Consider the following 14,581-nt stretch of genomic DNA (forward strand, 5'->3'; position numbering starts at 1 on the left):
CAGGCCAGCATCTGGTCCGCAGCAGTGGGGCGGGACAGGATTCCCGCTGCCGAAAACACTCCCACGTCCGGAACCCCGCCGCTGACTCCGGATCCGGATGCGGGGACGTAAGCCACAGGCCGGACATTTGCAGCCGCTCCGCGCGGTGTCTGATGGACCCATGGGAATCCCCGCCCTCTTTACTGGCCTATTGTCCAATCAGAGCTGCCATCCTGTGACTGACAGTTCATTAAACAAATCAGCAATTGAGACATCTGTTATCCAATTGCCGCTCTGCATTGACTGAGTGACAGCTGCTTTATCCAATCCGTAAGCTCCCTCTGTCTGAAATGAGCGAGAACAATGACAATGATGGCGGCAATTCAGACCAATTCAGTTATGGAAGGAAAAAAGAAAAGTGGACAGTGAGTGCCGCCTGTTTAATGAAGAATGGGGTGTAAAGTACTTCTTTGTACAAGCAGGTGATAAAGCCTTGTGTGTCATATGCAACGAAACTGTTGCAGTTTTGAAGGGGTACAATGTACGTCGGCACTATGGGACCAAACATGAATCAAGTTATTCCCAATTCACAGGAACACAGCGTTCGGAAAAATTTGAATCAATGCAACGCAGGTTGCTTTCCCAACAAGCTTTTTTTACGCAGAAGATAACTGAAAATGAAGCTTTAACCAGGGCCAGTTACAAACTAGCTTATGTGTTGGCTAAAAGAGGAAAGCCATTCACCGATGGAGATCTCATCAAAGAGTGTATAATGGAAGCAGTGGAAGAGTTAAGTCCAGAAAAAGCAAATCTGTTCAAAATCCTCAGTCTTGCACCAAATACTGTTGCTCATAGAATTGAGGATATAGGAAGCAATATATTTCATCAAATTGCAGACAAAGCAAGAAATTTTCAGTTGTATTCTCTCGCACTTGATGAATCGACTGATGTGTGTGACACATCACAACTCCTAGTATTCATCCGTGGCATCGACAGTGAATTTAATGTGACACAAGAATTAGCATCAGTGCATAGCATGCACAGCACAGTAACTGGAGAAGACATCTTCAAAGAATTTCAAAAAACTGTGTTAGAATATAACCTGGAGTGGAATAAACTGCAATGCGTGACAATTGATGGAGGAAAGAACATGTCTGGGGTGAAGAAAGGTTTGGTTGGACAAATCACAAAAGCTTGTGAGGTTGGTGGATTCTCAAAGCCCAAAGGTAGACAAGTCCCCGGGCCCGGATGGAATGCATCCCAGGGTACTGAAAGAAATGGCTGAGGTAATAGCAGATGCGTTAGTAGTAATTTAACAAAATTCGCTGGACTCTGGGGTAGTGCCGGCTGACTGGAAAACAGCTACTGTTACGCCGCTGTTTAAAACAGCAAGTAGACAAAAGGCGGGTAACTACAGGCCGGTTAGCTTAACGTCCGTAGTTGGGAAGATGCTAGAGTCCATTATTAAAGAGGAAATAACAGAGCACCTGAATAAGAATGGTTCGATCAAGCAGACGCAGCATGGATTCATGAAGGGAAAGTCGTGTTTGGCGAATCTACTGGATTTTTATGAAGATGTGACTAGTGCGGTTGACAGAGGGGAACTGGTGGATGTGGTGTTTTTAGATTTCCAGAAGGCGTTCGATAAGGTGCCTCACAAAAGGTTGCTGCAGAAGATTGGGGTACACGGAGTTAGGGATAAGGTGTTGGCGTGGATTGGGGATTGGCTATCTAACAGGAAGCAGTGAGTTGGGATAAATGGGTGCTTTTCTGGTTGGCAGTTGGTGACCAGTGGCGTGCCGCAGGGATCGGTGCTGGGGCCTCAATTGTTTACCATTTACATAGATGATCTGGAGGAGGGGACTGAATCTAGGGTATTCAAGTTTGCTGATGACACGAAGGCGAGTGGGAAAGCGAATTGCGTGGAGGACACGGAAAGTCTGCAGAGAGATTTGGATAGGCTGAGCGAGTGGGCGAGGATCTGGCAGATGGAATATAACGTTAGCAAATGTGAGGTTATCCACTTTGGAAGAAATAATAGGAAATTGGAATATTATTTAAATGGAGAAAAATTACATCGTGCGACTCTGCAGAGGGACCTGGGGGTCCTTGTGCACGAATCGCAAAAACTCAGTCTGCAGGTGCAGCAGGTGATCAAGAAGGCGAATGGAATGTTGGCCTTTATCGCGAGGGGGATAGAATATAAAAGCAGGGAGGTCTTGCTGCAACTGTACAAGGCACTGGTGAGGCTGCAACTGGAGTACTGTGTGCAGTTTTGGTCCCCTTATTTGCGAAAGGATATATTGGCCTTGGAGGGAGTGCAGAGAAGGTTCACCAGATTGATACCGGAGATGAGGGGTGTAGCTTATGAGGAGAGATTAAACAGATTGGGTCTGTACTCGTTGGAGTTTAGAAGGATGAGGGGTGATCTTATAGAGACATATAAGATAATGAAGGGGCTGGATAGGGTAGAGGTGGAGAGATTCTTTCCACTTAGAAGGGAAACCAGAACTAGAGGGCACAGCCTCAAAATAAGGGGGAGCCGGTTCAGAACAGAGTTGAGGGGGAACAACTTCTCTCAGAGGGTAGTGAATCTCTGGAATTCTCTGCCCATTGAAGTGGTGGAGGCTTCCTCGTTGAATACGTTTAAATCACGGGTAGATAGTTTTCTGATCGATAAGGGAATTAGGGGATATGGGGAGCAGGTGGGTAAGTGGAACTGATTCGCTTCAGATCAGCCATGATCTTGTTGAATGGCGGGGCAGGCTCGAAGGGCCAGATGGCCTACTCCTGCTCCTATTTCTTATGTTCTTATGTTTCTGCATTGCATTATCCATCAACAAGCATTGTGCGGAAAATATGTGGATATGTCTTGCGTTCTGAAACCTGTTGTTTCAACAGTGAATTTCATTTGATCTCACGGGTTTAATCATCACCAGTTTTGTGATTTTCTGAAAGAAACTGATTCTGAGTTCGTTGACTTGCCTTATTATACAGCAGTTCGATGGCTTAGTTGTGGAAAGGTTCTATCACGGTTCTTTCAGCTCAGAGAGGAAATTGATTCCTTTCTCACAGAGAAGAATCGACCCGAACCACTTTTATCAAACACTGACCAGCTTTGGAAATTAGCATTTTTTGCAGACTTGATAGGTCATATGAATCAATTGAATCTGAAGTTGCAAGGTGAAACAAATTTGATTTGTGATCTATTCGCGCATGTCAAGGCATTCGGGGCAAAACTGATGCTATTTCAAGGACAGCTGAAAGTTCATAACTTGGTTCATTTCCCATGTTGTGAAAAATTTCATGAAGAAAGTGAAGCAGAATTTCCTTCTTCATTTGCAACAGAAATCATTAAGGACTTGCAAAAACAATTTCGGGAACGATTTTCTGATCTTGATGGAAACACAGATGAAATAAAGCTGTTTCAAAATCCATTTGGCTGCTATGTTGAAACACTCCCAAGTCAGTTTCAAATGGAAATTATTGATCTCCAATCAGATGACATGCTGAAAGACAAGTATAAAGAAGGAAATCTGATCCAATTTTATAAATCTTTGCAGCCTGAGCAGTTTCCAAATTTGGAGTGATTTGCTTGTGGATTTGTATCAGTTTTTGGTACAACGTACCTGTGTGAACAAACATTTTCAAAAATGAAGTATGTCAAGTCCAAATATTGAGCAAATTTATCCGATGAGCATTTGAAGTCCATTCTAATAATTGGCTCCTTAAGCTTGAAACCTCAGTTCAGCAATAGTTTGAAATTAAAAAAGCAGTTCCATCATTCCCATTAATCTTGTGCAAAACTTCATGATTTGTTGGTTACGATTGAAAACTCCAACTGCCAGAATTGTGTGGAAGGGTGCAGACTGAATTTATTTTTGTTCGACCTTTATTAATGGTTCAAGTTTATTTTGAATTTCTTTGCTTTGTTTTACTGAAGTTCTTTCTTGGGGCGTGTTTATTTTTCTTAGTGTGTGCCACAAAATTGGGCAAATTCTCATTTCAGGTAAACATTTGTAAAGTTTCAGTAAATAAAATTAGTTAAAAAATGAATAACCTGCTTTTCTTAGAATCTTAGAAACCCTACAGCACAGAAAGAGGCCATTTGGCCCATCGAGTCTGCACCGACCACAATCCCACCCAACCCTACCCCCATATCCCTGCATATTTACCCTCTAACCTACACATCCCAGGACACTAAGGGACAATTTAGCATGGCCAATCAACCTAACCCGCACATCTTTGGACTGTGGGAGGACCCGGAGGAAACCCACGCAGACATGAGGAGAATGTGCAAACTCCACACAGACAGTGACCCAAGCTGGGAATCAAACCCACGTCCCTGGAGCTGTGAAGCAGCAGTGCTAACCACTGTGCTACCGCGTTTTCTCATCTGCAGTTAAGTAATTGATTATTTTGTCAGAGCATTTGCTGATGTTTGACATTTTTACTCATTATATATCATTTCTCAGTGTAAGCACAGCATTGTTTCTTTGTAATTGTCACGTTTCTCTTTTGTTCTGAATCATATCATGCTGATTACAAAGATGATCCAAATAAAACTTATTCATTCATTTAAATTTTATTCATTCATTTATAAAACTAATTTTTTTTCTTTGGCCCCCGAAAATGTGTAAAATATACGATGTGGCCCTCGTACTGAAAAGTTTGGAGACCCCTGTTATAGAGGAAGACTTTAGTGCATGGATCACGGCAGCCTTCCCAAAATGCACACTTACCCTAATTTTCGTACATATTCTAAATATCCAATCAGGATTTCATGATAGACGGATGTTCTCAGACATCGAGGGCGGAAGAAATGTACGCTGTCGAGGTATGATATGTACACACGTCTGCAAAGGAAAAGGGATTATGTCAAATGCAGCAAAAAACATTCAACCTTAAAGTTACAGCACCCCCCCTGGCTGGGATTCATAGCTCGACATTCATAGCTATAAACAAAACACAACAAACCCCAATTTAAGTCCATGATAAATCTATAACCACACCAAGAAAGAAAACAACAGTCATTCAAAAAGCAAATTGCAGACTAGATACAGAGAATGGAAATATGATTCAGCTCAATAACCAACAGGTAAACATTCACCTGTATTCCAAACACCCAAAATAGTCTTGCTTCTCTGAAAAAGGCACTGACACCTCCGAACTATATAGTGTGGCTAGGGATAAAAAATCAGAAATCATTTGAAGAACACTAGGCAGCAGGGTGGCACAGTGGTTCGCACTGCTGTTGCACCGCGCCAGGGACCTGGGTTCAATTCCAGCCGAGGTCACTGTCTGTGTGGAGTCTCCCCGTGTCCATGTGGGTTTCCTCCGGGTGCTCCTGTTTCCTCCCACAGTTCAAAGATGCGCGGGTTAGGTCGATTGGCCATGCTAAATTGCCCCTTAGTGTCAGGGGGATTAGAGGGGTAAATGTGTGGGGTTGCAGGAATAGGGCCTGGGTGGGATTGTGATCAGTGCAGACCCAATGGGCCGAATGGTCTTCTTCTACATTGTAGGGACTCTATGATTCTATGAACACAAGCAAAACTCAAAAGCACGTCCATCTCTTTTTCAAGGATCATCCTGACCCATTGCCTCTTTCAAGACATTCAATTTTCTCCTGAACCTATCCACACCCTCTGCGTCAAAGGCTTCTCATGGTAATTTAGTCCACAAATGGATTTGATTTGCCCCATCACCCCAGCTGACTAATTTACAAACCTTTGCTATTACGAACAACTTGCATGCATCAATTTGCTTAAAAATCTTGAAACACCTAGTCAGAAACTTCCAGGATTTCCCCCCCAACCTAAAGAAACTCTCATTTCTTAACCTTTCCTCCAACTTAAATTCTTGATGTCTGTCAGGACTTGTACCATCGCTCAGTACCTTGGATGGGGTCTGACCAACAAGTCACTTTTCACCGTACAAAGTATCTGCTGTATACTGGGTTATATTCCGAGTAGCAAATCATTGGGCTCACCTCTGATTGGGCGGAGGACAATCTGAACCGTACTCCTGCACGTGCATGCCGAAGAAACACACATCCACGCCATCAATCTCTTCAAAGGCAAACAAAGCTTTTGTTCGATAAGGAAATGATTCGGCCATCTCTCCATTATCAACAAACCTATAAGGGAAACACGTTGGGTCAATAATGATCTATTGGAATTCTCAAGCTTTTGGCAAGGAATACACCCTCGCAGATGTAACATGTAACAAAGTGAACTTAGCTACATTTAAATGTCACATTTGTAAATGTTAAACCAATTTGCAAGGCAAACTTCGAGTCTATCAAAAGGCCAGAATACTCTGTACCATCACCACGCAGTTCCCAATCTTTGTACCTGGATGTCAATTAGAACCTACATTAGGCACTATAGTTCCCAGTGGTAGTTGAAACCAGTGGCAGAAGTGGCGTAAGGCATATGCAAGGACAATGTAACTACATTATCTTTAAGTATCAAATCTTTCAATAGTCTGAATAGAAGTATTACTAGCATTACTAAAAGATTTATTTGGTAGCACAAGCCACGAGCTTTCGGAGCGCTGCTCCTTCATCAGGTAAGTGAGAGTTCTGTTCTCAAACAAGGCATATAAAGATACAAACACAATTTACAAAATAATGGTTGGAATGTGAGTCTTTACAGATAAAGATGTGCAGGTTAGGTTGATTGGCCAGGTTAAAAATTGCCCCTTAGAGTCCTGAGATGCGTAGGTTGGAGGGATTCGCGGGTAAATATGTGCAGGTAGGGCCTGGGTGGGATTGTGGTCGGTGCACTCGATGGGCCGAATGGCCTCCTTGTGCACTGTAGGGTTTCTATGATTCTATAATACCTGTACTTGTGCTACCAAATAAACCTGTTGGACTTTAACCTGGTGTTGTGAGACTACTTACTGTGTTTACTGCAGTCAACGCCGGCATCTCCACATCATTACTAAAAAGGCCAGACTGGTGAAGTCTAGTTAACTCTTGGAACATATACCCATGCATTCGAACCAGAGTTAAGCGTAACATTACCATGTCCTGGTTTTATTCTCTCTCATTAAATAAAAGGCATATTTATGAAGAAATAGCAAACAAAAATTTTAAGAATCAGTATTTTTTAAAAAACAAATCCAACAATTTGTCACTGTCAAAAAGTTCTGAATTAACGGAATTCTCCTGATATCGGAGATGGTGAATAATGTAACTAATTTTGCTTTCAGTCACAACAGTCATGTCATGGACCAGCGAGAGTGCACGTTCGCCTTCACCTGTCAATTTCACCTGTCCCCACTCATTCCAGCTTCCGTTACCTCTAAATTTGACTATTCTAACACACTGTTGGCTAGCCTCTCTCATTCTATCCTCTAAAAATCTGTCAAAGTCTACTTCTTTGGCCCGTCACAATGTTCATTCCCTCGCCATCAACTTCTCTGTGCACTGTCTCAGAGAAGACTGGTTACAACTTGTGTCCTATTTAACCATCTCATTAAGGCACACATGGACAGGGCCAAGCTTAGATGTGGTGATTGCACAGTCAAATAGCTTCCCAATACCATGGCAAGCTCAGACATTTGCGACCTATAAGTTGCACACGATGACCATCTCCAACAAAAGATAATCTAATCAATGACCATCCCCTACCCTTGATATTCAATGTGTTATCATTGCGTCATCTGCCATCAATATCCTGAGGATCACTGAGCAGAAAGTTAATTGAGCTAGCCACATAAATACACCAACATCCTTGAATGAATAAAAAAAACCAAGTACTTGATAAGATAGCACAGTGCGGCCACCAGGACGATAAAGAAACAAACTGGGATTTGTTTAGAATTATTATAAAAACCCTATAGTGCAGGAGAAGGCCATTCGGCCCATCAAGTCTGCACCAACAAGACTTTTGAATGGACCTTGCTAATGACACCACCGTAGTGGGTCGTATCTCAAACAATGACGAGACGAACTACAGGAAAGAGATAGAGAATCTGATGAACGACAATAATCTCTTCCTCAATATCAACAAACTGAAGAAGATAGACATCGACTTCAGAAGCGTCGTGGAGAACATTCCCCTGTCTACATCAATGGAGACGAAGTAGAAATGGCTGGAGTTTCAAGTTTTTAGGTGTCCAGATCACCAACAACCTGCCCTGGTCCCCCCATGCCGACACGAAAGTTAAGAAAACCCACCAACGTCTCTACTTTCTCAGAAGGCTAAGGAAATTTGGCATGTCAGCTGTGACTGACCAACTTTTACAGGTGCACCACAGAAAGCATTCTTTCTGGTTGTATCACAGCTTGGTATGGCTCCTGCTCTGCCCAAGACTGCAAGGAACTACAAAAGGTCGTGAACATAGCCCAATCCATCACACAAACCAGCCTCCCATCCAGTGACTCTGTTTACACTTCCCGCTGCCTCGGCAAAGCAGCCAGCATAATTAAGGACCCTACGCACCCCGGACATTCTCTCTTCCACCTTCTTCCTTCGGGAAAAAGATACAAAAGTCTGAGGTCACGTACCAATCAACTCAAGAACAGCTTCTTCCCTGCAGCCATCAGACTTTTGAATGGATCTACCTCGCACTAAGTTGATCTTTCTCTGCACCCTAGCTATGACTGTAACACGACATTCCGCACTCTCCTTTCCTTCTCTATGAATGATATGCTTTGTCTGTATAGCGCGCAAGAAATAATATATATATATATATATATATCTCCAACATGCACCTCCTATCTATTTTGTAACTTTGGACATTCAAATTTATGTAAAAAGGAAAACAGCATTTCTCACCTCGTCTTCATCCCTGGCTTGACTTCCACAGTTTTATCTGAACTGTGCACCACCCGAACAGTGCACTCACCAGCCTCCGGATGACTCTGTCTGCGGAGGAAGTCGTTAATACGAGTTTCCAGGTAAACACCTAGCTTAGTGGTTGGTAACCCTGGGAAAAAGAAGTTTTAATAAAATCAACTGCTGCATTTTAATACTAGAATCATAGAATCCTACAATGCAGAAGGAGGCCATTCAGCCCTTTGAATCTGCACCGACCACAATCCCACCCAGGCCCTATCCCCCACAATCCCATGCATTCAACCTAGCTAGTCCCCTGACACTAGGGTCAATTTAGCATGGCCAATCCACTTAACCCACACATGTTTGAACTGTGCGAGAAAACTGGAGCACCCGGAGGAAACCCACGCAGACACAGGGAGAACGTGCAAACTCCACACAGTCACCCAAGCCGGGAATTGAACCCGGGTTCCTGGCGCGCTGAGGCAGCAGTGCTAACCACTGTGCCGCCCTACATTTCCTTCAAAAGAGAAAAGGCTTTCAGATATGCTTGTGTCCTACTGTGGGGTCTGTTCCACAGTAAATCAGAGGTATAATTATAAACGAGGTGCAGTAAGGGTGGTCACTATTCACTCCGCCTCTCTCTGCGCTGCTTTTGATCAGCACGTCTCACTGCAAGGGAGCATCACCTATAAGCAGGACGATTTCAAGAACTATTAATAATAAGCAGCACCACAAACCTGCTATTGCTAGTGGTTTAGGAAGGAGATTCGTTTTACAAGGCCACCCTTGACTTGTCCAGCAGGTGAAATTGGTTTGCTGATGAACCATGTAGACCAACAGGAGTCAAGTAAAATAATTAATACGTGCAACTTGCTTATCTCATCCTGGGTAGTAACAGGAGCAATAGAACTGACGTCAATATTCCCAAGTTTTAGAGAAGCAATGGAGAGGGCGCAGAAAAGAAAATGACCCACTGTGACTACTTCATTGATATCCAGGGACCATAGAAGTTACAAATGAACGTGGGGGATGAGCAAGCTCAGTTGCAAGGACTGTGCTCGATACCAGCTATGATAGATTCAGGCTCTGGGCGATTAACCAGAGTGCTGCCAGTCACCCACAGAACTACATCTCTTTTTGGAGAATTAAGATTAAAAAGCGGGATTTCTGAAAAGGGGAAATTATTAATTTACGTCGAGAACACAACTCTGGTACTTACTTTTTGCACAGAATTTATTTTCTTTTCTCGTTTTCCCAGTTTTCTTCAAACAAGGATCACAAACAAAACTGCAAGAGGTTAAAGAAAACAATTACCAGTGCTTTGAAGTAGAAATGGACGGTATAATTAGATGTATGGCAAGTTTAATTTTTTGACTATGCTCCATCAATAATAGTTGTAAGTCATTAATTCCCAAAGTGACATTCCATTGAAAACATGCACAATATTGGTAAATATTGAACAGGTTCTTCTGAAATTTAATTGTTTTTCATAACCTGTTAGGAACCAAACCCAGTACAAGTTTCTGTAAGGTAACTAACCGAGCATAATTTGCAGTAATCCTTAACTCTGGACTTCCTTTAAAAAAAGAGAAGGTGGGCCTGGAAATTGGATTGAAACCTGTTTTACAAGGCTTTGCAACCACCACTAAAAGCATCAAAATCTGACAAAGGTGACTTGTTTGAGGCATCTCGAGCCTTGCCAACAAGGCAAGGAGCAACTTCAGAGAATTGCCGAGCACCACAACACTTTGCAATCTCAGTCTGGTTTTACGAACCAAGCATTTCATTCAGCAGCTCAAAGCTCACGGGTAGTGTTCCAGCCGAGGAACTGCAATTGGCTGGGCAAACTGGTCCAAGACACCCTTCCAAAATGTGTTCCACAACACGAGACAACCAAGTTTCAGGAATACTGTAATTATTCTGGTGTGGCGATGCCAGCGTTGGACTGGGGTGGGCACAGTAAGAAGTCTCACACCAGGTTCATTTGGTAGCACAAGCTTGATGAAGGAGCAGCGCTCCAAAAGCTTGTGCTACCAAATAAACCTGCTGGAATTTAACCTGGTGTTGTAAGACTTCTTACTGTCGCTATCTAGGAACCCCTAGCACCCCCACCAAAAATTCATTTCCTTCCCCTTCATCTTTTTAATCCAATTGTTCCACATGGGACTGGAGGAACTAAGTATGGATAAATCATCTTTTTAAAGCAGTTTCCTAGTCGGGTTACAATTTCGCCATTGACCCTTGATGCCTTAGCTGGCCTGTCAACTGACAGTATCAGGCTATTGTCTGTGGAAGGCATCATAACTCAGGCTGAACTCATCTTCATCAGGGGACCACATGCATTACCCCTTCCAGCAAAGATTATGAATAACAACACGTAGGAATCCTTCTGAAATTTCCCCTCCCTAACCTGGGCCACTGAAGCACCTCTGCTGCTGACCTAGTTGAGGGGGCAGGGAGTTCAACATAACCTAGGGATTCAAGCAAAGGTTATGCAGGTTATACAGTAACTCACCAATTTAGAGAAGAGCCCTTCACCCACAATTTCAAAGGCAATGATCTTTTTACTTGCAGAATAGCTTACCTCGTAATCCCTACGCTATACGTGCAGATAATTTCGCATGTTCATATTCAACTTATTACTTCTTTGTGCAATGAGACTCACCCTGAGGGCCAAATAAGTTCGTGGTGAAGGACACAGATTTGATGCATTTTCCGACCACATTCAGTACATTCAACAAATCTACAAGAGAAAAAGTTATCAAAAGTGAAGAGGGCTAGAGTGCACAGCTCTGTCATCCTGGGTTAAGTCAATGGTATTACAATTACACAGCTTTTCCTTGAGGCTTTTCCCTGCCTAGTTAACGCTAGTGTATGCCATGGCTATCCATTAAGCATTTGTCTTTTTAAAACAAGTTCAACTGAAGGTATGAAAAATTAAGAAAACAGAACTTCTTTGAACATTTTCTACTGCAAAGAACTCACTTTGTCACGCACAGTTACCACAGATTGTTTAGTGATTAGAAACAATTAAAAATCAATTATGTATAATAAAAAGCCAGTCTGGAACCTGAGATCCCAATAAGAAAGGGTTTTATTATTAATAACTCTAATGATGCCAACTTAGTACAGTTTTTGTCTGCCACCTGGAGTTGGGTAGTCTCAGCTTCTGCAAGATATTTTGTAAAGACAGCAATTATCAGGAAATTATTGATAAACTATTACTCCCAATCTGATGGAATTTTGAGCACTTATGATCGATCACTCTGGTAACTCCCGGCCAAGCATTTGTAGAAATCAGGAGTAGAACAAATGGTCACTTTGGCCACCTATAGCAACAAGACTTCACTATGGTGCCCTTCAGCTGCACTCAACTTGCAGCAAACAGAATTCCATTATTAAAGAGGCAGTTTGGAATGCATTTGCAGCTGCCAAACTACACAAAGTTCCTTATTTTAGCTGCACTTTGGGCAGGGCTGACCTTCTCTAAGACTAGCTCAACAGGTGCATTAGCAGAAACAAAATTGTACGCCTGCCTTGGTCAAAATAGAGGGAAGAAAATAATCGAGAAAGTACAAATCATTATAGACAGAATGGCGTCACAATCACAAGGATGAGAGAGGCTCCAGAATGTGCTCGAGCACCATCGTCAAGGGAATATGGGATAGCTACATGTCTCTGCCAAGGTCACGTGCAGCCGTATCCTGAGAACAAATAAACACCAAGAAGCACTTACATTTCAGGGTCCAGTGTATCATTCTTCTTCTTCGAGAACTGTTCCTTAGAAATAGTCCTAAAATAAAATGAGAGCACGCAGTTGTACTAAGTAGTGAGACACAGTAACCAAACGTAGAACCGTTTTGTGATCAGTGTTAAAGATCAAAAAGTCAAATTTTCAAGTCATTTACAAAAAACATGCCCAACTGTGTGACACAGTAGCCATGACAAGCAGTCACCAAACTATGTTAGTGGAATAGATCCTTCAATTGCCATGTTCAATTGACATACAATAATTGACTGCATAGCGCCAAACATTTTAAATTGACGTTTTCTGCAAATTCTGGAATACCCTCATCCCTCCCTCAACACAACAATGGACCCAAATGCTGTTTCTTGCTATGTAAAATTCAATTCTTTTTGGTATCGTGGTTATGTTTTCTGCAATTCCACCTAACACCAACAATCTAGGCCTCAGGGATCTGCTGAATATATAATTTATATAATCCAGTGTACAGGAGGTTGAGAGTAGTGAGGTCATGGATAAGGTTTCAGCGTCGCAGGAGTGTACTGGCAGGCAGGCAGGGTGATTTGAAGTGTGTATACACTTCAATGCCAGGAGCATCCAGAATAAGGTGGGTGAGCTTGCAGCATGGGTTGGTACCTGGGACTTCGATGTTGTGGCCATCTCGGAGACATGGATAGAGCAGGGACAGGAATGGTTGTTGCAGGTTCCGGGGTTTAGATGTTTCAGTAAGAGCAGGGAAGGTGGTAAAAGAGGTGGAGGTGTGGCATTGTTAGTCAAGGACAGTATTACGGTGGCAGAAAGGACGTTTGATGAGGACTCGTCTACTGAGGTAGTTTGGGCTGAGGTTAGAAACAGGAAAGGAGGTCACCCTGTTGGGAGTTTTCTATAAGGCCTCTGAAAAGTTCCAGAGATGTAGAGGAAGGGATTGCAAAGATCATTCTGGATAGGAGCAAAAGTAACAGGGTAGTTGTTATGGGGGACTTTAACTTTGCAAATATTGACTGGAAAAACTATCGTTCGAGTACTTTAGATGGGTCACTTTTTGTCCAATGTGTGCAGGAGGGTTTCCTGACACAGTATGTAGATAGGCCAACAAGAGGCGAGGCCACATTGGATTTGGTACTGGGTAATGAACCAGGCCAGGTGTTAGATTTGGAGGTAGGGGAGCACTTTGGTGATAGTGACCACAATTCCGTTATGTTCACTTTAGCGATGGAAAGGAACAGGTATATACCGAAGGGCAAGAGTTATAGCTGGGGGAAAGGAAATTATGATGCGATTAGGGGAGATTTAGGATGCATAGGTTGGGGAAGGAAACTGCAGGGGATGGGCACAATTGAAATGTGGAGCTTGTTCAAGGAATAGCTACTGGGTGTCCTTGATAAGTATGTACCTGTCAGGCAGGGAGGAAGTGGTCGAGTGAGGGAACCGTGGTTTACTAAAGAAGTTGAATCTCTTGTGAAGGGGAAGAAAGAGACTTATGTAAAGATGAGACGTGAAGGCTCAGTTAGGGCGCTTGAGAGTTACAAGTTAGCCAGGAAGGACCTAAAGAGAGTGTTAAGAGGAGCCAGGAGGGGACATGAGGAGTCTTTGGCAGGTAGGATCAAGGAAAACCCTAAAGCCTTCTATATATGTCAGGAGTAAAAGAATGACTAGGGTAAGATTAGGGCCAGTCAAGGACAGTAGTGGGAAGTTGTGCGTGGAGTCTGAAGAGATAGGAGAGGCGCTAAATGAATATTTTTCGTCAGTATTCACGCAGGAAAAAGACAGCGTTGTCGAGGAGAATACTGAGATACAGGCTATTGGACTAGATGGGATTGAGGTTAATAAGGAGGTGGTGTTAGCAATTCTGGAAAGTGTGAAAATAGATAAGTCCCTTGGGCCGGAAGGGATTTTTCCCAGGATTCTCTGGGAGGCTAGAGAGGTGAATGCAGAGCCTTTGGCTTTGATCTTTATGTCGTCATTGTCTACAGGAATAGTGCCAGAAGACTGGAGGATCGCAAATGTTGTCCCCTTGTTCAAGAAGGGGAGTAGAGACAACCCTGGTAATTATAGACCAGTGAGCCTT

General features: G+C 42.9%; 1 protein-coding gene across 2 annotated transcripts in view; it reads right to left on the minus strand.

Annotated features, from left to right (window-relative positions):
- The window catches only part of LOC144509158 (histone acetyltransferase p300-like), a 124,153-nt gene that overhangs the window by 13,351 nt on the left and 96,221 nt on the right, over window positions 1-14,581 (minus strand). For both annotated transcript variants that reach the window (XM_078237577.1, XM_078237576.1), the window contains exons 21-26: window positions 12,505-12,561; window positions 11,434-11,511; window positions 9,988-10,055; window positions 8,766-8,916; window positions 5,969-6,115; window positions 4,722-4,835 (exon numbers count right to left, since the gene is read on the minus strand). In XM_078237577.1, coding sequence (XP_078093703.1) covers window positions 4,722-4,835; window positions 5,969-6,115; window positions 8,766-8,916; window positions 9,988-10,055; window positions 11,434-11,511; window positions 12,505-12,561 — 615 coding nt within the window. The remainder of the gene's footprint in view (window positions 1-4,721; window positions 4,836-5,968; window positions 6,116-8,765; window positions 8,917-9,987; window positions 10,056-11,433; window positions 11,512-12,504; window positions 12,562-14,581) is intronic.

This window comes from Mustelus asterias, chromosome 21, assembly GCF_964213995.1.
Source record: "Mustelus asterias chromosome 21, sMusAst1.hap1.1, whole genome shotgun sequence".
Taxonomy (NCBI): Eukaryota; Metazoa; Chordata; class Chondrichthyes; order Carcharhiniformes; family Triakidae; genus Mustelus; species Mustelus asterias.